A 22,240-nucleotide genomic window follows, 5' to 3' on the forward strand; every position below is an offset into this window, starting at 1 on the left:
TAAAACCAGGAACTATTGTTCTAAAGTACATTGTTGAAGCACATTTTGTGAACTAGAATAGACAGCTCTCAAAAGCTCAGACAGCTTGGCCTAGTTAAGTGTAACAAATGCACCTATGAAGCACTCCAGCCAGCTATGTATCATTTCAAAATTTCCAGAAACTTTCAAGTCTTTATAAAAAGACAATTAAACCGCAGAATCAGTGACAAATAATTTAAAATGTCATTTAATAAGATCAGGAAAGTCACAGTTTTCTTCATGTTCAAGCAACACAGTACAGTATTAGGGACATAAGCAATGTGCATCACTGATAAATAATTTTGTTCATCTGAGAAAGTAACACACAAAGCCTTCATAACATGAACTTCATAAATGAAACAGCATGTTTTCTTTTTTCATTTTGTGGTTTTAGCCACCAGTGCATTTCAATTTCAATTTCAATTTTATTTTATTTATATAGCGCCAAATCACAACAGAAGTCGCCTCAAGGCGCTTTATATTGTACAGTAGATCGCACAATAATACATACAGAGAAAAACCCAACAATCATATGACCCCCTATGAGCAAGCACTTTGGCGACAGTGGGAAGGAAAAACTCCCTTTTAACAGGAAGAAACCTCCGGCAGAACCAGGCTCAGGGAGGGGCGGCCATTTCAAATGCAGCAGTAGCTGCACTGATGGAGACAAAAAAAAAAAAGTTTACAATAGTTTAAAATAAATATTAAAATTAACAGAGAAAATAAATCACCATATCCTTCAATCACTAAAACTAAACTAGGTGCATGTGCCAACATCAAGGCATATCTTAACATGTCATAGTGATACATTCTTATAATGCTGGATTTCATAAATAACCAGAACAATACTGTAAATAGTGCAGGTGCATCCCTTTGTCACCCACGCGTAGCTCTGGCAGCTCGACAAGTAGAACATGCCTCAGTTTTTCACACCGTGTTGCCCTGGCAAAAAGCAAACTTTTTTGCATGTCATTGCATAAAGTAAACATTGCATGCACGAGGTGCGTGCGTGCATACAGACTCAAATCTGACAACAGGTAAGTGCTTTGTCACAGGTAGCCATAATCAAGAGATAGCAGAAATGTGCATGTGCAATGACAATAAAGTTGAATTCTATTCTATTCTATTCTAAATAACTTGTGCGGAGAGGTAGCCTTCACCTGAATAAATTATTCTTCACAATTTTCGTGATTATGTCAAACACAAAGAGCTACACTGTAACAAAAGTCAGTAAAATATACAGCAAAACACCGTCAAATTCCAACGGTAATGGAGCGTAAAACCAAAAACTTCCTTTTACTGTATTAAATAGATTGAATAACCGTTAATTGTGAGACTGGATAAAACTTTGTTTTTTACTGTAATAAAATGTTGAAATTATAAATATTGTCTGTGAAAACAAATAAATATGCATACATTTTACAATTAAATATTGTAATGTTGAAAATGTCTGAAAAACTTAGATTTTACGGTATTATTTGAGTAAAACTACATGTTTTGGGGTTGTGCACATTGGAATTCACAGTATAAAGCTGTGGATTTTTAAGCAAACAAAACCATTCATTTTTACAGAAGCAAGATATTAAAAAATAGGGTCCACCGTAATAATACAACCAGTAAATACCTTAAAAAAAAAAAAAAAGCAAATATCAGCAGTGAAAGACAATAAAATTCATAGTATTTTTTTTTTTTTTTTTTTAATTCAGATACTGATATACTGATTAAAAGTTAGGCCTGCAGTATATCATTGTTAACCTTCTGATAAAAAAAATCAACAGCAAAAGAAGATGTTAAAAATAAAGTTCATGGTTGTGAATAAAATTGATTTCAATAATCTTTTTTAATTATTATTTTAAAACAACTTTATGTTGTTGTGTTTCACGCCATATTATCAGACCACCTTAAGTGGGTCCGCCTTAAATTTCGAATTTGTTTGATCGCTGTTGATTGGTAGCTAAACTGCTGGTAAACTGTGTACAGACTTTTTACGTTCGAATTGCAGAGAAAAAAAATTCTGGTAGCAACATTGTGCAGTATAAGCGAACCATTTCACCAAAAAAAGGGGAAGCAAGGCAAGACGTGGCTGCAGCGGTCTGCAGACGTGACTTCTGATCAAATTCGAAACTCCTCCTAAAGAAACAAAGAGCGACATTACATTGCGGGATGACGTCACCTGAAAATGACCAATAGCGCGGCGCGCTGCTGAAAACCGCTCTTTTTTTCATGCAAGAGACTCAAGTTGGCTTCGCTAAAGGACACAGTTTTGAACTTTTATATTAGCGCCATTTATTGCGGCTTGGACCACAGCATCCTGGCAGCTTACAATTAGTTCGAGGTGAGGTGAGTACATGCAACTTCAAGTTATCTCTGTTATAAAAATCCACCAACCCAGCGTTTATAGATAATTTTAGCAGTTCGTTTTTTTTTTATGAGTGAGGTTGTGAATTTAGTTAGCATTTGTGAGTTGAGTTAGCATTACTGTCGCGAGGGAAACATTGCTCTGGATTAGTTTCTGTGTTTGGCGTGCTTAATTCGCTAGGGAGGAATTACCAAAGTACATGAAGTTATGTTAACCTGTAATTTCTGTGGTAAGGTAGTTCAGTCATCAAGGGGCTACGTGCTTCATTGTAAACTGCATCGGAATGAGCCACGTTGTTTCTTTCGGTGTATTGAAGCAGGCTGCAAGCAGACATACACCAGGTATGGCTCGTTTAAGGCTCATTTTTACCGAAGACACTGTGCCCCCACCCATGTCACTGGTGTGGCGGTGGTTTCTTCGTTTGCATGTGCAATGGCGATGTGTCAACGTCAGTGTCAGAACTCCAAAGAGTTAATAGCTCATCTGAAGAGCCATATTGTGGAAGGACACGTGGTCACTTGTCCAGTAAGAGGATGCACAAATACCTTTAGAGTTAAATCATCTTTTACTGCTCACATGTCTCGTAAACACAGAGAGTTTTCAGACAGCAGCATTGGTAATTTATATAGAGAGTCTGCATGTCAATCATCATCTGTTCCAACCACATCAGATGACTTTGTACCCTTGATTTCCGAGCCTGCTGCACAGTCTATTACAGATGAAGATAACATGGAAATGCCCCCTGAATTCTGTGATCTTTTTCTGAGAAACGTTTTACTATTCTACTTAAAATTGCAGGGTCAGTTTCTACTGCCTGCTTCAACCATACAGAACATTGTGGAGGAAATGCAGAACATACATGAGTTGGGACAGACATACAGTTTGGGTAAACTTGCATCACTGTTAAAAGATGACACATCATTATCAGAGGAGGACATCAACAAAGTCTGCGAGTCTGTCAAAAGCTATGATCTTTTTTCTGCATGTCATACCGGGCCATTGAGGACAGTGCACTCCAGAGCTCAGACCTTTAAAAAAGCCTTCAACTATGTGGAACCAAAGAAAATATTTTTAGGGAGAGATGAAAACAGAAAAGATAGGTTTGCCTATTATGTGCCTTTAAGAGAGACTTTGAGATGTCTGCTAGAGTCTGATCTGTGGCAGAAATCAGAAGAGCCCTCTACTGAGCCTCCTGCTGATGTTCTGTGTGACATAAGTGATAGTAAGCTGTTTAAATCAAATGATTTTTTTGGTCAAAACCCATCATGTCTCAAGCTAGTACTCTACCAGGATGCCTTTGAAGTTGTTAACCCTTTAGGCTCTGCAAGGACAAAACACAAGGTATTAGCTGTATATGCATCAGTGGCAAACTTGCCACTTCATGTACGCTCAGACACAGATCACATGTCTCTTGTCTTACTGTGCAGGGAGAAAGATTTTAAAGAGTTTGGTCATGCTAATGTGTTCTCTGAATTACTGGCAGACTTGAAAGAATTGGAGGACAGTGGGATTGTTGCATCAGATGAAACTAGAGTCAAAGGAACTTTGTTTTGCATTGCTGGTGATAATCTGGGCTCTCACTGTATTGGTGGCTTCACTGAAAACTTTAGTTCTTCAAAGTACTTCTGCAGGTACTGCCTGATAACGAAATCTGAATTTCAGGGTGCTGACCCAAATCTGTGTGGACCAGAACGTACCAAAGAGAACTACAACTCTGCTGTTGATCGCCTCCAGATTGACAACACACCAGACGTCGAAGGAGTGAAGTTCAGGTCAGTGTTCAATTCACTGAAATACTTCAACGTTTGTATGCCAGGCTTGCCACCATGTCTAGGTCATGATATCTTTGAGGGAGTTTTGGCTTATGATGTGGCACTGTATCTGAAATACTTCATAAAGACAAAAGCATGGTTCACTTACTCCACTCTGAACCGACGCATCAAACAGTTTAGTTACCATGCCTCTGATGCTTCTACAAAGCCATCTGAGGTCAGTCCTCAAGCAGCTAAACTCTCAGGACAGGCTATACAGAACTGGAACTTCCTCCGATTGCTGCCTCTCATAGTTGGTGACATAGTGACAGACCCCACAGATGATGTGTGGAACTTAACTCTGCAGCTGAAAGATATTGTAGACATGGTGTGTGCTCAGAAAATTTCAGTGGCTCAGGTAGCATATCTTGATATTCTTATTCAAGAATATTTAGAGTCAAGAAAAGCTCTGTTCCCAGAATGCAACCTGAGACCAAAACACCATTTTCTACGCCATTACCCAGCACTGATTCTGAAATTTGGCCCACTGATAAGATTATGGACAATGCGCTTTGAAAGTAAGCGCAGTTATTTCAAGAGGTGTGCCAGAAATCTGAAAAACTTCAAAAACCTCTGCCATACACTCTCTGAAAGACATCAGATGTTTCAAGCCTATCTTGCAGCAGGGTCATTGTGTCAGTCTGTCTTGAAAGTCAAAGATGGTTCTCCATTTTACTCAGTGCTGTACAGTAAAGCCATTCAAGAAGCAGTTCAAATGTTTGACTTAAATGAAACCAATACAAAGGTCACAGTAGAAATGATGTACAAGGGAACACAGTACAAGAAAGGACACTTCCTTGTCACAGGGGGCTCTGACTCTGTTGAGTTTGGTGAAGTAGTTCTCATTTTGATTAAGAATGACAGTGTTTATTTTCTGGTGTCGGTGCACGTGACAGAATACCATTCTCAGTATCATCTGCACTCAGTGAGAAAGGAAAAAGAAAAGATGCAGTGTGTGAACATCATTGACTTAATTGATTTCTATCCATTAACATCTTACATGAAGTATGGGTACCAAATGGTTCCATTGAAACACAGTGTGCTGTCACAATAATGGTGCTGTTAGTTTGGTACTTACGAAACACTGTATAAAAGTGTAGTATCAAGCAAGATCAGCTTCATATTTTAAGACCAAAGGTACCACTTGGTGTATATTGACCTTTATTTACATTCTTTTATCAGACATCTCGGAAATGGGGGACAGCATAAGAAGTTCCATTACTAAGGTGCTGCCGGACCTGTCTGTCTCAATCCTTGAAATTGTACTGGAGGCACTACAATCATTAGGAGTGGAGACATCTGAGGACTTGCAGTTCATCAGTGAGACTGATCTGAACTCTGTCCTGAGACCAGTTCAGGCAAGAAAACTGCTGGCTGCCTGGAAACAAACCAGTAAGTATTATGATTTCATTGCACAATAGCCATGAAGGGCTTTCTGTTTTTTCTATTATGCTTTGGCCAAGGTCCAAAAAGTACAATTAATCTATTGTTTGTGATATTGTTTTACAGCACCAAATATGGAAATTTCAAGCCAGGCCAGCATATCGTCTCCATCTTCTTGCTCCTCATTTTCTGCCTCCCCCTCACCCAGTCCAATATATTCTCTAGACTGGGTAGATAACTTTAGAATTCCAAGTGAAGATTTTCCAGAAGACTTGATCCAGTGTCTTCAGAGAGAGAAAAGACCAAAGCCTCGACTGCGGAGGGAGATGATCCGCATCATTGTGAAGGAGATGATGAAAGCCTGTGCCTCTCCAAGTAGAAGAGCCTCGACTGAAATTGCAAAAAAACTGGTTGCGATGTATCCCAAGTCACTGCAGGATGTCATAGAGGGGGATGTGGTAGGACAGGGGTACCACTCTTTGGTAAAACAGATTCAGGCACGAATTGAAAATGTGAAGAGGTCTACTTTACCAGTGTTACAGAAGCGCAAACAGGGAGGATCAGATGACACCGATGAAGTGACACCTGAAAAGCGAGCATCTGTTCAAGACACATATGGCTGCATAAAGTGGGACATGAAGTTTTTGCCAGTCAGTGAGACACTGGAAACCCAGCAGGAGAAGAAGGAACGTATGAAGATTCTCATTGAACAGACAAGCTTCAGTCATGAAGAAGTAAAAACTAATGAAATGCACCTACTACTCTCAGCGCAAAGCAATAAACAGCGGAGCAGACATGCAAACCCTCAAAGAAGAGTGGCCTTTTTTGTTTCAGGCGATTGGAATGACAGTCCATTTTGAAGAACTTACTGGGGTACCGCTGAAAGAGACTTTCCTCACCAGTCTGGAAAAGAAGGGAAAACGGCTTCTGGACTTTCTGAAAACCACTTGTGCAGACAAGAGCAAGCGTGTCTTGGAGGCTGTCATAAAGCTTCGAATGCAGAGGGGACAGCTGAAGGGCTGCTCAGAAGACGTGAAAGATATGATGCTCCTCCTCCTCTCCTATTTTGATGAAAAAGAGGAGACCCTCTTCCACTATGTTGATGAAACATGTCTGGCAAAAGAAGTCCAAGTGGAAAGCCTGCCTGTGACACCATGTATCATTGTTTGTGGTGAGTTGAAAATCAGTACAGTGTGCACAGAACCTAAGCTAATGCAAGGATATGCTATATTAAATGTCTGCACTTTCACTATTTTAAGACACATTTGAATGGTAAAGGGGGTTTTACAGTTAATTCTTTTACACTTGTATTTCATTCCAAGGATCCTCCTGCTTTGCATCGAGACTGTTCATGCTCAGCATTGACCACAAAGTTGTAAATGACCAAATAACTGACTTCATCTCTGCAATCTGTCTGATGCTTGGTAGCTACTACTGCCTGAACATCCACTATCCCCTGGAACTTGGCTCCACACTTGAATTTCTTCAGAGGTAATTCTTTTACTTTTCCCTTGCCTTTCCCTTTCTTTTTTTTTTCATTGTATAGTGTTTTATTATGGATTATTGTGTTTATCAAGGTGTTTCTTCAACATTAACCCAGAGAAGGGAACAAAAGTTGAAAAAACTAAGAAGAAGACACTGCATGTGAACCCAAGAGTACTTACCCTCATCGCTGATCTCTCTGATCACGAGTGGCGAGAGACCGTTTAAAGACATTTTGAACAGATCGGTACAGTCAGTTTAACTGTACCTTGACTGGGAACTACTGTGTTGTTTATGTTTTCAGTTATCCCAGCTGATATTGAGTACTGTGCTCTTACCTGATTTCTGTTATCACAGGCATGCTTTTCAGAGGTTTTGACCATATATCTTTAAACAATCCCTCTAACTAGGGATTGTTACTGAGAACTGTACTTTTGATGTTTCAGAGATGTTCTATATTCTATACAACAGAGTTTAAACTATTTGAATTTTGTATTGCCCTAATTAGCAAACAAGTTAAGTGTTGCACTGAACTGTTAACATTGAACTTTAAACAGCACTGTCTGTTGCAAACATTACTTGACTTTACTTGTTATTATAGCATTTTGTAACTGTACGTTTCTGCAAAAGTGATGTCGCAAGCTTATGTGCTTGTTCAAATTCATGTTTTCCTGAAAATGGTTAATATACATTTGTTAGTTGACTATAAGTGTAGACCTTAAGCAGTTTTGGCTTTCTTTTTTCATAATGCCAGGAGAAGCTTTAGATGCTTGTTTTGCCTTTATTTGTTTAAAGCAATATATTTGACTAGCAGCAAGTGTGTGGAGGTCAAAATATGTTCAAGACAATAAAAATGTCAGTGAAGGACATCTGAAATTCTGTTGCAGTGGTTTTCTGATGCATGTGTTTTAAGGTTTAAGGGTGGTGGCACAGCTAAGACCCAAGAGTCTCTTTCAAGGTTAGTAAAGTAAACAGATTCAAGAAGATATTATACACATTTCTTTGTTGTCTGTCTCTAAATCTTATTTTGTCTTTATTATGTTTAAAAAGGTTTGTTTTGTTCCTGCCCTTTTCAGACACTGAATTTGAGCAGAAACCATAAGGATACTCAAAGGACCTGTGACTCTCAGGAAATGGTGAGATTTCAGGTCATAATCTTTTTTCCTTTTTTTTTTCCATTAAATTCATTTTCATTTTTCCCTTTACAATATTGCTGTTTTGTTTTTGTAAACAGCATCAAATGAGAGGGACAGATGAAACAGTTTCAAGACAATGGCAGGAAAAACATGCTGAAGATTGAAACAAACCTTGGCTGGAAATATTTGGTATGTGTTTTACCGTAAATCAAATTGTTGAAAAACATTCAGCTACACTGCAACACAGGGAAACTTGATTTGCACTTATTTTGTTACTTTAATTTCTTGTCTCATTATTTTTGTCAGTTATTATTGTTTATGGTGTATGCCCTTCTTGTTTTCTTTCTGAATGCAGAAGGTATCTAGCCAGTCCACAATGAAAGCTTCGGTGCACCCCATGAGTCTTCTGGCAGAAATGATGGCGCCTGTATTCTTTGGTTTCCCTAAACATCACACCCTGCCTGTTTATACGAGGCTCTTCAATTAAGTCTGCACCCAAAGATTCAATAAGAGGTAAGCAGTGGTATTATTCAAGTTTTGCTAAAGAAAGATGGACAGGAGACACTAATCTTAATCAGCCGAGCTCAGGTTCATGTCCAGGTGAGCAGTTTCATACGCTATAAAATGTAGATTGAATGATAGGTCTCATCACCATGCATTCAGCCATTAACTTCAAGTTCTATGATAAATCAATAGGAAACTTAAATACGTTTTCCAACAAATTATGATTGTGATTAGGGCTGCGTTGTCTATGTATCACTTTTACATAAGTAGATTCAAAGGATAACTATTGCCAAAACGCAACCTGGGCTGTTTTTTTTTTTTTACTGTATCGATTTTGATGCGCTCAAATTTATGCCCCGGCCCCTAGTATTCCCATTCACTGGCTATTGACCACAAAACAAAATCACGGTCAATCTCAAAAACGGCTTGTTTGTCGTAATTATGCTTTTAGATATATGTTTGTCTCGTTTACAGTAAAAAAAAAAAACAGCCCAGGTTGCATTTTGACAATAGCTATCCTTTAAGAACTGTATATTTTACACTTAAGAAATCATTTATCATTAGATCTGTTTTTGGCAGCACGTTTTGTTCATTTCTGTGCATTTTGCTCAAGCACTGATCAAACTTTGTCCATTTTTTGCTGCAGAGGGGATCCTGCCAGTCCAAAGTGAACTCCTGATGGACATTGAAGTACTCCTGCAGAGCTTGTATCTTCGACACCATGCGCATTAGAAACTCCACTGAGTCCTTTCCTTCACCAAGGCAGGACCCAGTGACTCATTACTGTTGATAGGTCAGGGGCAGGTAATATTTTGTTTCATGTTTATTCATTCCTCCATGGATTACCAGCCATATATATGGACACATGCTGTATTCTCAAGATCTATGCTGTTTTGTAGGAATAGAGAAAATGATATGTTTAGTCTGTTTTCAAATAGTATGTCAAATTTTCTCATTGTTTATCAGTAATATTCACTACCTTGGCTATATATGAGCATCTTTAGGTTTTTCTATATTTAGCGGTTGCAAATGTAAAATGTACGGTAAACCATTTATGTTCCTCATATTGTACTGTATTTTTAGCGGTAAAATACCGGCAGCTGTGGTTGCCAGGAATTTACCGTAAAATGTATCTGGTCAAAATAAAATGCTGTAATTTGTTATACAATTTCACTGTGTTTTTTACTGTCAAAGGTTTTAATAAGGTTTAACATATTTCTGTTATTTTTACAGTTATTTACAATAATAGGGTCTATCCTATTACTGTTAAATTAACAACAAATTACTGTAAATATTATTATATTATAACCTTTTTTTTACTGCAAATATCCGTAAAAAGCTATGGAAAGTTGCATTTTTTACATTAAATTGCTGTATAATTGACAAATATATTTGTTTTTTTCTATCATGATTTTGGTAAAATAATACGTTGTCTACCTTAAAATTTAGGGTTACAAAACCAGTATACCGTATTGTCTTTTACAGATTCCACATTTTTTTCACGGTATATTCCTGGCTACCACAGCTGCCGGTATTTTACCGTAAATTTGACAGTTTTTTTTTTACAGTGTACATTAGAAATCAGCGAAGGTCGGTTTTAGTTAAATGGAGAAAGAACGCATGTGCCGAAGTGAGGCAACTGGTTGATCGGCAAAGTTGTTGATGACATCGTCTTTCTATTTTAGCTCCAACTCCAGCCCAGTGCAAGACTGAGGAGCAGCAGGCTCAGGGAGAAGCAGGTTGTGGAGGCTGAGGCCTTGACGCTCTGAGTTGAGACTGGCTGTGCTGGCTGCAGGCTTCTGTAGACGTTTGTCACTAGTTCTGACGTGCTGTTTTCGACACGCACTGTGGTGCTGAAGAGGTCAATCTGGTGATGAGATATATATATATATATATATATATTCCAATTAGCTTCATGAACCACTTATAGCCCATCTGTGCTTGCAGCAATGACAATTAAGAGACAAAATGAAGAAATAAAATAAACCTACCAGATCTTTGCTGACTTTAATCGGGTCCTTAAAAACGGTCCAGACCACCGCCTCATTACAAGCTGGGGTCGTCAAGGATCCAAGGTAGCGGTAATACTTTGTGCGATCCACACCGACGAGCAGGTCGTCCAGGGAAAACCCGGCTGCAATGGAAACTTTCTGACCTGAGGACAGAAACAAGACCTACATGAAGGAACTATGGGTGACACAATTTAGAGTCAGAAACAGGAGAGGAGGTTTTCCACAAAAAATGTCACCTTTTTCTGTGATGTTGGCCAAGTAAGAGGTCAAATTGCGCCAGCTTTCCGGCTGACCAGTTGAGTTGCCTGACATTACCTGGAAAACAAACAAACAAACAAACAACATTGATTGTATTGTTTTCCCCAGATCAGAAGAAGAAGAAACAAACCAAGAAGGGAAAACACCAAAAATGTAGTCAGGTTTCAATACCGAACAACACAGTAAGCATTACGTCATCTCGTGCGTTGCTTCTCTCACCTCGATAAAAAAACCAAGCGCTGCAAGTCCGGTGGAGTCATTAACAGCTAGACTTGTATTCCCATTGTAGGATGACTTGCTGTTCACAATATGCAGCTGAGGAAATTCATACATTCATAAACTCATACAGATGTTTGCTTGTTTATTTTATTTATTTTACTATTTTAATATGAACCAAAAGTATAAACTACACGTAAAAAAAAAAAAAAAAAAAAGTACCTCCATAGGATAGCGCTTTCCATCCACAGTATGCTCTGAGCCGGGCACAGAGGAGCCGTTGCCCCAGTGGAAGTGGAACTGCAGGCTGTCGTATTGCTCGGACAGGTCCCCTCCTGAAATCTTAACTCCGCTCTTAAGGGTCACTTTGACTGGAAGAAGGTGGAAAAACAAAAACAGAGGAGGAGTAAGAGGAAATGTTCAGATGCAAGGAGCGTGCGTTTAGTTGCAGAAAAGATGAGGGCGCTAAAATCCCGGTAAGACAAGTTATCGTTTTTATCGTTTTATTTATTTATATTTTCACTACTACTATTATTATTATTTCTTGTTAAACTAGGTGGAAATATTTTTGTTTTGAAACAAAGATGAAAAAAGAAAACACTTTTGCAACCACTAAGCCACAAACCAGGTGCTCACCTGTCTCGCCAGTATTTTCTATGGATGTCATCGCGGAGGTGTCGTCATACTTTACAAAAGTGAATGAAGTCAGGTTGTCGTTCGGTGTGGCTGATGCTGAGACAATGTTAATGGGTGACTGCCGGCTGCCGTTGCAATACTGGGGGAAAAGTGTTGGCCAGGTGGAGGCATCTATAAACAGAAAGGACACGTAAAGTCACCGGAGAGAGGTCACCCAGTGGGCAACATATAATAAATAATGGAGATATTGGGTACTTACTGCAGGATGGGAGGTGATAACACCAGGCTGGATGAAAAAAGGGGTGAAAAAACAGAACATTTAGATTCCCATAAGTAAAAATTCAGCGTAACACTAAATTCAAAATATCTTCAAAAGGAAAAAAAAATTACACACCTATTGATTCGCAGTGAGCGGTGGGTACGAGGACGCACAAAGAAAGAGCGGCAACTACAAACCACTTCATCTGAAACGAGCCAAAAGCCACAGTGTTTATAATCGCATATATTTAAAATTAAATTAAATTAAAGTAATCAGAAAGAAAATCAAACTTTTGAAACAAAAATTAATACATTAATACACCAATTAATTAACAGGCTACTGTATGGAATGACAAATTTACCTATAAATAAAGTTTAAACATTAAATAAAAAAATTAACTCAATCTAAAATTTTAAAATTTTAAACTTAAATTTTGAAACAGACCTGTTTAAACTCAATGTATTAATCTGCTATTAATACAGAATGACGATAAATGTGCGATAAATACAGGTTTCAGAATAATTCTTCCTTCTGTCCTGCTCACCTTACCTTTGTCGCACCTGTGCTTGCTCCGTTCAGCTTGTTACCAGATGCAGCTCACCTCACCCTCTCCCTTTTTATTCCCTCAGTGCATCCTGCAGCTGACCGGACACCGCCTCCATGTTACATGTGAGCAGGTTTTTATCTTTCCGCAATAATTCCGCTGAAGTGAATAATGATCTCTGTCTGTCTGTTTCTTTTTTCATTTATTGTTTTACACAAGAACACACAAATAAGAACTTCAGAGTGAACAAGGATGACGACCCTTTTGCAAGAGAAAGAGGCCGCGTTGTCATGGGGTTTTTGGTTGGAATGATGTTTCATTTGTGTTTTTGTGTGATTGTGTGGATTCATGATTAATGGGAGGAAGTAAACTGACTGATAGAACAAATCAGTGTTTTCTCCAATAACTTTCCTGGAAACTCAGAATGACAATTCCTGAAATCACAACAGCTTCATTATTGAGTCCTTTTTCACTGTTTCTGGTCACTTTCATCCACATTATCTATTGTTAGTCCATGCTCCCTCGAAAACCAGCTGTCTGCACTTTTGTTTTAATTAAATGAGACACGTTGCAGTTAAGCAGAATGTTACATGGGTAATTACACTAACCGGTAATTTGGCATGTCTGTGCTTCACTTTCTTACGTGCCTGTATTTTTAAAATCGCATACAAGCTCTGTTAGCAGGTGTCTGCATCTGTGCAATGCTCTCAGTACAGTCTGTAGATACACCTGCAGCAGGGGCGATTTTAGCCCATTTTGGGGGTGCTGAAGCACCCCCAAAATGAATCAAAGCACCCCCAAAGATTTCTTACTTTTTTTTGACAATATTTGCTGTTTGTGTGACACACTACTAAAAATATAAAAAGTATACAGTACTTGGTTGAGATGGAACATTTTAACAACAAAAGTATAGATAACCCCTCCCCCCTCCCAAAATGGTTTGTTACAGTTCGCCCCCACTCTGGCTCTAGGGTCGTTGCTGCCAGAGCGATGGTATCTGAGACGCAGCGGAGCGGCGGTGGAGTGCGTGGATTAAAACAGGACATATTAGCAGCATTTAACCTTCAGTTACTCTTTATGTAGTTAGATAGGAGTCATGTTTCTTTTTAGCTGAAAAACCTTACACCAGGTAACCTGCAGTGTTGAAAACGTGTTTTCCAATGATGTTTCCTACCCTACAATCCGTCCTACTCTGTAGTAAATTCAGCGACATTTGACCGTCCTGTTGCTCCCACTGAAATGTATACAACCTATTTAAAATCTAAAACTTAAAATTGTCCGTAGCCTGCTGTTGTTACCACTGTCCTGTTTGAAATGGATACTAACTAGCTAACTGACTGAATGCCCATTAACCTTATAACTCCTGTTGTGTGTGTGTGTGTGTGTTTGTGTACAGAGAGACAGCCAGGTTCATAATGGATATAAGGAAGTTTTTTCAAAAACAGGAGCCACATTCAGGTAAAAGTGTAAGAACAAATGATTCATCAATAAAGGATAATGTTGGATCAGTGTTTCAATATTTTATATCTTTTATTAGATGTTCATGTGGTTTGGTTATTTGCCTTTTGGTTGAAAGTACACTGAGAGAGGACTTTTCGTTAGTGATCTTAATAATTATTTTTTTCATATTAATGTAATTTTTTCATCTAATTGAATACAATCTATTTGTGTATTATTGTCAGTCCAAAGAGGGAGAGAAGAAAGAGGGGAACGTGAGGAGAAAGTACAAGGTCAGGAAGAACCAGGTAAGAAAACAGACAGGGAACAGTGACAGGCAAAACAGAAACTATTAAACTGACGAAGAGAAAAAACCTGATTTTACTCACACAGTCTGGAAGTTTTGTCCTCCCTATATTAAAGCTGCTACAGAATCTGCAAAACAAACTGGGTTGAAACATTTTTGACCCTCTTTAACAACATTCCAACATAACATTATCATTGATTGGCGAGACTAAAATTAATGATATATTTTTATGTGGTTCAGCCACAACTCTACTAAAACCTCAGCCAGTAATAGGTAGGCCAACTTTTGGACCGTCCAGTTTGACTGCCGCATACAGACTTATGCGGCAGAGAAACACTTATCAGTGTTTCTCAAACTTTTTACAGTGTGTACCACCTGAGAAAAATGTCAAGCTCTCCCAAGTACCACTATGAAAGCATGAAACTCATAAATCTTACAACACAAAATTAGTATTATTAAATTAGTTAAATTAGTATCTGCAGTAAAGATTTTTTCATACATTGTATACATTCTACCACAGGCAAAGTTGCCTCCATTTTTATAGTTTTTTATTAATATTTTGTAATAATTTATTCTGTTTTGGGAGTGTTTTTTATGTATCTGTATTATATTATACATACACATTAAAAGTGAATCTCTGTCCAAAACATGCACTCAGTTTACTTCTTACTCACTATGAGCATCATTTAAATAACCTTTATCAGATTTGATGGTTTTGTTACAGACTTCTCAAAAAAGTGTTTTGCTTTTCTTTCACAAATGTGGGGATTAAATTGTGTTAAAATGTACAAAACGGTGATGTCATGTTTTGTGACGAGGACCCAGGCAGAGAGAGACTTGTTGAATTTAAGAATCTTATGATTTAATAAAGAAATTTGCAGACTTGCATAGAGATGGTAAAATTATGATGACTGATAGCGGAGATGAAGACAACAGACGATGAGGACAGGGAGGAACAGGGGTTTAAATGCACCAAGGAGACAGTCAGAGGGAACTCGGGACAACTGGAGACATTTAAGGATGCATGGACTCACAGAGACAGGGAAGAAGTCTCATCGTGACGTGTAAAGTTTATCTTGCCTGGCTGGGCAGCTCTCTGGGTGCTCAGCACCCCCAAAGCTCTGATCCTAGAATCGCCCCTGACCTGCAGGTCTGCTAGCATTCCTCTCCAAATATGGCCACCTCTGAAAGCTGAGTGAATGCCATAATTTCAAACTCAAGGTTTCAAAACAGCACTCCACAAACTAATCTCAACCACACACTTGCTATTGTTTTATATTTTCATCACTGTAATCTTTCCTTGATCCCTTCAAACTCTGCCAAATAATATTTTTTTAATGCCCTTATTGACACATCTTTGACCGCGTCACTGCTTAGTGGGATACACAGTGCATGGTTCATTTCAGTCTACTTGTACTTTCAGTGATTGTTCATGCTGAAAAATGATAATTAAAGTTCATGCAACTGGTTCTCTGTAAGACAGGGCCAGAAAACTGCTAATAATCTAATATCAACCCCCCCCCCAAAAAAATGTTATATTACAAGCAGTAATAACTGCTTGTAATATAACATTTTTGGGTGAATTCTTCTATATGGGTGGATCTTCTCTGATTTCAACAAAAAGACTCCTCTATAAGCAAGTTGTCCTCGTTCTAGCAAATTTTTGAATGCTCCTTAGAAGCTAGCTGAACACACATAGCTTTGACAGTGAATTACATACTGATAAACAGTCCGAGTGTGGTATCACACATCCAATTCAGTAACAGGAAGACAGCAGTATCTAATTAAGAGTCTTTGCTGTCACATAAATGGAATGTTCTTCCCATTTTTCAATTTTCCAAAAACCAGTTTTAGTGAACACATATGACGCTGTTCTTTCCTCCGCCATTCATAGGAGCCACAGTAGCCTGCAGGTAGTAGCTTAATTCTTCTGTCAAGCGTCATTACAACTATTCAGTTCACAGTTAAGCCTTGCTTTCGCAGTGGCGTCATCATGTCCTAATGGTCTAGTGCTGCTCAGTAGAAAAATATCCTTCCTCTTAAACTAAACAAATTTAAGAAGTTTTTCATATTTTATTGGAACACATCTTTAGATACTGAAGAAACCAGCCTCCCCTTTGTAAATTTAGATAAAATTAGAATTGCTCCTGTGTGGAGTATAGATGAGGAGGGCCTAAAAAGCTTATCATCAAGTGATTAACTCCACAATCTATAAAGGTGCCTATGGTATCAATCAATAACTTGCTTCCAATGTTCCCTCTAATTTTTCATGTGTCTGAGCGAACACACAAACTCCCTGAGCGATCTCTGTGAGCGACATCAGACGTGTGCACTGTGGTCACTCCAGCATCTAATCCATCCAAGTTACATGGTTTATTAAAATCAAATCAAATTACAGCAGTTACATTTATGTTAGAATACTTTTAATTAACTGTTTTAGCCCATTTACAATGAAAGTATGTTAACACTATTGGAAGTAAAAATAACTTGAACTCCAATTTCAAAAACACAACTTTCTTTTTTTTTTTTCTTTTCTTTTTTTTTTTATAAAGCTCTGACTTGTATTATGAGTATGAGTCTGTGGTCTGGGAGAGAGTCCTGTAACTCTCTGTCTGCAAAATATAGTATATAATGACCAATGCTGGGCAATTAATTATATAGTTACTTCTTCAAAAAAGTAACTCAGTTTGGCAAACAACAAAGTTTTTTGCAGCTTTTTTTTAATGCAGCCAATGCATTTTTAAATAAAAATTTCAAACTATTTACAGAAAAATCAGTTGTTCTGCATGAAATCTGATGCCACACAAATTATTTGTGCCACTCGAATAAATAATTTCTGTCCACTATGAGATAAAGGAGAACAACAGCCTGATACCTGCAGGCCTGACAACAGGAGATGTATCACTCCTGTAACACCTGTAACATTCAGCAGTCGCCTCATTGTTCTGACACGCCAACAAAACTATTGACTACACTACACACTAACTACACAAGATTTGCGCTAAACGTCTCAAATCTCTCACATCTCAAAACACCGCCGCCACTCCTAAAACTTCCCCCCGTTTCTTAACAACTAGATGCGACGTTGCCATATCATTTTTTGATTGGTCGACATGGTACTTTTTTGGACGAATAGGAAAGGGGTAGCGGTGGGAAGGTGGGGGCGGGTTGCTCACAGGCGGAGAGCGCTTTCGAGCCTTTTTTCTTATAAAACACAGTTTTTACCATTTCGTCCCGCAGTAAATATAAACAACGATAGTATTCAGGAAGAAAACCAAACATTGCATTTTTTTTTTATCACAACTCTGGTTTTACGTGGCCTATCAACACAATTTAAAAACTGGTATAAAGTCCACACTTTTTCCGTCAATTGTTCCGTCTGTCCTGCTCACATCTCCAATAGTTGTACACGTTGTCATTAACGTGGCTTCACTGCACATCAGCCACGCCGCTTTGCTAGCTAAAACACCTGTGTCGGCACATGGACACTGTCATATCCTGTCAACGACGTTGATTGGCTGCATATATACGAATGTGAATCGCATTATTGGCTTGACTATGGGATAAGGTGGCATCGTTCTAATCCCATACGGGAGCAGCCAGTCACTTACTGACTAACACTGCAAAACCGAATTGCTAAAGTATTAATTCTAATTTCAATTCAAGTTAGATTTTTTTTTTTTTTGTGCGCAATGCAGATTTTCTGTGCGCAGAGACCATGCCAGCAGTGCGCAATTGCGCACGTGCGCAGCTTAGAGGGAACATTGCTTGCTTCTTTAGCATCAAATCCTTTAAATCCTCTCAGCTGTGAGATTTATTCTCAATGGATCGGGCTTGATTGGATGTGGGGGAAACTGGAAGGACAAATCAGCAGGTTGAACTGCAGCAACACCGTTGGTCAAAGTAACAATGTAATGAGCAGAACATGAAATAAAACATGAGCCTGCCTTCAGTGTTTGTCTTCTTTCTATCATGCATCCTGCTGATGTCTCAGAACTTACCCACATGGCCTTGGGCATCATACAGATGAAAACCTGATTCATCAGATCAACCTTCTTTCAGTGTTCAAGTGCAGACACTCCCATGACCAATGTGGGTTCTTCTAATGGCCCGTGTATGTATCCAACTAGCTTTTCATGGTGGCATGAAGCCAGTATATAATGATTCCAAATTGTTACTGCCCATATGAAGTAATGTGAATGTGTTTTTTCAAGAAATCCTGTTAGGCTTACTTGTATCTGGTACCTCCAGTTTCTGGGTGTGTTTCTTTGTTGGATTAACACATTTTGAGTGGACACGGCCCATTTTAATGACATAAAACATGATGTGGCGTCTTTCAGCCTTTATGGGATTAAACGTGTTTCAACCTGGGTTGGAGATCACGATCTGTTATATTCACTGAAGAGAACAATGTAAGTTGGTAGTTTGGTACATCAAAATATTTGTGTTAAAGTTCCATGTTTTGTTGGTAGAGAGTTTGAGATTACATATGCAACAAACAAGCATGTGGTAGGAGGAAAATGGTGGTGTGGTCTACAACTTTTGAGCAGTGGGCATATGAATATTATCTTTATTTCTTTTGCACAAAAAGGAAAAGAGCGCAACTGTAAAGTGTGAACTGAATCCAGGACAGAAAAAACTTCATTATACCGCAAAAAGAAATTCGCCTCTTTGCAAATATCTACACAGACAGCATGCTAACACAAAGCTGGCTAAAAACCCAGAGTGATGATAAAGCTGACCTCAGCCCAGATCCAGTTAACAAAGGCAGTAATGAGCAGACTTGCAGCCTGCTTTCCTACCTGTTTATGTTTCTAAAGCAGAATGACTGTGACAATCGTTTCAAAGTCTTTTTTGTACTGGTTTTTACCTTCGCTTTGTGTTTATACCAAAAAACTAAAAAAAAAAGATCCAATGCAGGACGTCTTCATCAGGATAGGGATTTGTGTAGGTGTGACAGTTTAGTAAGTAATGAGAACATGATATAAACTATATTTATAGAAAGTCATATGATAAGTGGTGTAATAAATTATTTTCTAAAATGAGTAATTGAGGAATCCACAGCACTTTTAGGAAAACCAACAAGTAATGTGTCATACATTACTTTTTTTGAGTAGCGACCCCAACACTACTTCCTAGGTATGGATTTGTCTATATGGCGGTCAGTGTGGTAAACACTTCAGTCAGAATGGCATAATACTCCTAAACACACTCACTATCTTTCTGCTTGCATATAGAGATTTTTGTAGTTTCCAAACATGGAGGAAACACCTTCTCTAACTCTATAACTTTGCATAGGGCTATTTCAGCCTTTTTAAATGCCTGATTGGTATCATTATCCCAATCATGATGTTGTCTGTGGATGTTTTGTGTAGGAGAGTCGACAGAAATTTTTGCTCAGTCTTCAACTTTAGTGTCAGCAGGTACCTCAGGTCTGCCATGGTACAGCAAAAAACAACCAGCTCCTAAACAATCCTCTTGCCTGGCTTCCTTGGGCATGGCACATGAGTCATAACTGTGCCTCTGACCGAGGTTGAAAGAAAGGGATATTCATTTACACCGGTCACAGCAGCAGCTAGAGGGTCTGGATGTTGCTATCAGGTATGCTGGGCTACAGGAGAAAAGGTGGAGGTGGCTGAAGTTTTGAGGGATCAGACCAAGAGATCGCACGTCACTGACACCAAGTTTGTATGGAACTCAGAAATAAATCAAATTTCACATAAACAGGTTGTATTTGTGAGGATTTTAATAGTCTGCATGACATTTGACAAAGGCAAATTACAAGCAAACTCTTTTATGGACACAAGTTTTTAGCGAAAGCAAATTCCTCGGTTTTAAGCTCTCTCTCTCTCTCTTTTTAAACTTTTTTCAAATTAAAATAAAAAAGTTGCATCTGTGCAGGAACTCCAACCAATTTAATTGAACTCCATCAATCCTCCCAAGAAGTGCAATGAAATATCCAGCCAAAATTATGCCAAAAGCTTGTTCAATTCAGTTCAATTCAATTCAATAAACTTTACTGATCCCAAAGGTTGGCCCTGAAGGAAATTGGGCCAATACCCTTCCGACCATACATACATTACACCAAGGGCGTAGATTTGGCATGGACGGAAGGGACATGTCCCCACCAATATCCAGCGATTATTGAATTGTCCCCACCAATAATTTCATCTCTTCCAGTAAAGAAAAACAAAACCGATGGCAAGAAAAAAAAAAGATCTGTCAACGTCTCATTCACCTAGCATTGCACAAAGAGTTAAATTACGTTCTCTACTGGAGTCCTAGATCATGTAACAAATATAGCCAATGTAATTGGCTGTGCGTTTCAGAGAGCTCTGTTTGGTGTGTTTCACATTTCCTATGTCCGGTTTTTGCTATATTACTTTGTCTTTCTTAATAACAAGACTTTCATGTCCGGTTAATCTGGAGATGGAGTCTTTGGTCTTCGGCTTGTTAAGTCCTCGGGTTGTACAGTTTGTACAGCCCGAGGACCCCATGTTTATTTTGTTTTAAAGGATACACGGCACACCATGCTAAGACTTATCACTTTTTCAGCTCATAGCTCTTTGGGAATCAAATGCGGCAGTTTGCAGATTTACGCCTGGTGACTTTCATGTTTATCAGCCTAGGAGTTTACATACTTTCTCCCTGCTGAAGACAGTTAACAAGAGCTTATTCATGTGCTCTAATTCACTTTTTTTGTTTGCGTGTGTGTGTATTTTTGTCCTAGATGGCCTGACGCAGCAGTTAGGGGCGAACTCTATGTCCGAGTTTGTCTTTGCACAAGCAGTCCAGAAATGGCTCTGATACGCACCAGATCGTATGGGTGTCGCAGGACGCACATCATCCATCCCCATCCCAGAGTAAAAATTAGAAACTAACGTGAAACATAGAAATGTAAATAGGAAACTGTCTTTTAATAAAGTATTTAGCAAACGAAACGTCTATTGACCTTTTTTTGTTTAGTTTTTTTTCTCTGTTACATCACATGTAATGCATTCTTATTTTAGGATATTAATATTGACATGATACATTGTGAGACATTTTTTTTTTATAAAGGGTGTCCAATTTGAGGAATAAGTACAATTATGTGTTCAGGTGGTTTAAGTCTGTGAAGGTTCTCAGTCATCCAGGTCATCGTAGTCAAAGGAGTTTGCAAAGAAAAGTGTCTGGACTTCTTTGAGTTGCTTGAAGACGTTTCACCTCTCATCCGAGAAGCTTCTTCAGTTCTAAGGTCAAATGGCCGAGAGTCCCAGATTTAAACCCAGTGGGAGTATCCCCCCAAGGAGGGACAAAGGACCCCCTGGTGATCCTCTAATCACATGCGCCAAGGTGTGAAAGTGGGTGTGGGACCTAATCAGCCAGGGTTTCGGGTGAGCTCATTGTGAAACCTGGCCCCACCCTATCATGTGATTTCCTGAGGTCAGATGGCCCAGGATGTGAGTGGGCGTTAAGGCGTCTGGGGAGGGAACTCAAAACTGGATTATAGATGGCAGACAGTTGGTGTCGTAAACCACCGCCTCTGTTCAAAGATGGTCGCTCACAGTGGACATAGATGGCTTCTTTCACTCCTCTTTCAAACCATCTGTCCTCTCTGTCCAATATGTGAACATTGGCATCCTCGAAAGAGTGACCTTTATCCTTAAGATGCAGATGGACTGCTGAGTCTTGTCCTGTGGAGGTGGCTCTTCTATGTTGTGCCATGCGCTTGTGAAGTGGCTGTTTGGTCTCTCCAATGTAGAGGTCCGGGCATTCCTCACTGCACTGTACAGCATACACCACGTTGTTCAGTCTGTGTTTTGGAGTTTTGTCTTTCGGGTGAACCAGTTTGTGTCTGAGTGTGTTGCTGGGTCTGAAGTACACTGGGATGTCGTGCTT

At 38.9% G+C, this 22,240-nt stretch overlaps 3 protein-coding genes across 10 annotated transcripts in view; 2 read left to right on the forward strand and 1 right to left on the reverse strand.

The window, feature by feature from the left end:
* LOC100701335 (protein tyrosine phosphatase receptor type H) overlaps positions 1–22,240 on the forward strand; it is a 574,626-nt gene that overhangs the window by 130,181 nt on the left and 422,205 nt on the right. The gene's annotated exons all lie outside the window — the stretch shown is intronic.
* On the reverse strand, positions 568–12,726 carry LOC100705648 (carbonic anhydrase 4). Its single transcript, XM_019362673.1, has 10 exons — positions 12,624–12,726; positions 12,210–12,279; positions 12,075–12,101; positions 11,816–11,986; positions 11,402–11,550; positions 11,183–11,278; positions 10,942–11,020; positions 10,685–10,848; positions 10,264–10,560; positions 568–1,229 (listed from the first exon to the last, which is right to left on the reverse strand). The coding sequence occupies exons 2-9, from the start codon at positions 12,277–12,279 to the stop codon at positions 10,375–10,377; spliced, it is 942 nt and encodes a 313-aa protein (XP_019218218.1). The 5' UTR covers positions 12,624–12,726; the 3' UTR covers positions 568–1,229; positions 10,264–10,374.
* On the forward strand, positions 1,236–9,856 carry LOC102083133 (uncharacterized). Of its 7 annotated transcripts, none has more exons than XM_019362670.2 (10): positions 1,236–2,358; positions 4,040–4,149; positions 5,371–5,580; positions 5,698–6,742; positions 6,894–7,062; positions 7,149–8,011; positions 8,130–8,189; positions 8,288–8,378; positions 8,545–8,702; positions 9,340–9,856. In XM_019362670.2, the coding sequence occupies exons 3-4, from the start codon at positions 5,382–5,384 to the stop codon at positions 6,429–6,431; spliced, it is 933 nt and encodes a 310-aa protein (XP_019218215.1). In that variant the 5' UTR covers positions 1,236–2,358; positions 4,040–4,149; positions 5,371–5,381; the 3' UTR covers positions 6,432–6,742; positions 6,894–7,062; positions 7,149–8,011; positions 8,130–8,189; positions 8,288–8,378; positions 8,545–8,702; positions 9,340–9,856. The 7 variants fall into 7 exon arrangements, with proteins under 7 accessions (XP_019218215.1, XP_019218216.1, XP_019218210.2 ...); XM_019362671.2 differs by having other exon boundaries at positions 1,236–2,353; XM_019362665.2 differs by lacking the exon at positions 1,236–2,358 and having other exon boundaries at positions 2,727–4,149.

Source organism: Oreochromis niloticus, linkage group LG8, assembly GCF_001858045.2.
Source record: "Oreochromis niloticus isolate F11D_XX linkage group LG8, O_niloticus_UMD_NMBU, whole genome shotgun sequence".
Taxonomy (NCBI): domain Eukaryota; kingdom Metazoa; phylum Chordata; class Actinopteri; order Cichliformes; family Cichlidae; genus Oreochromis; species Oreochromis niloticus.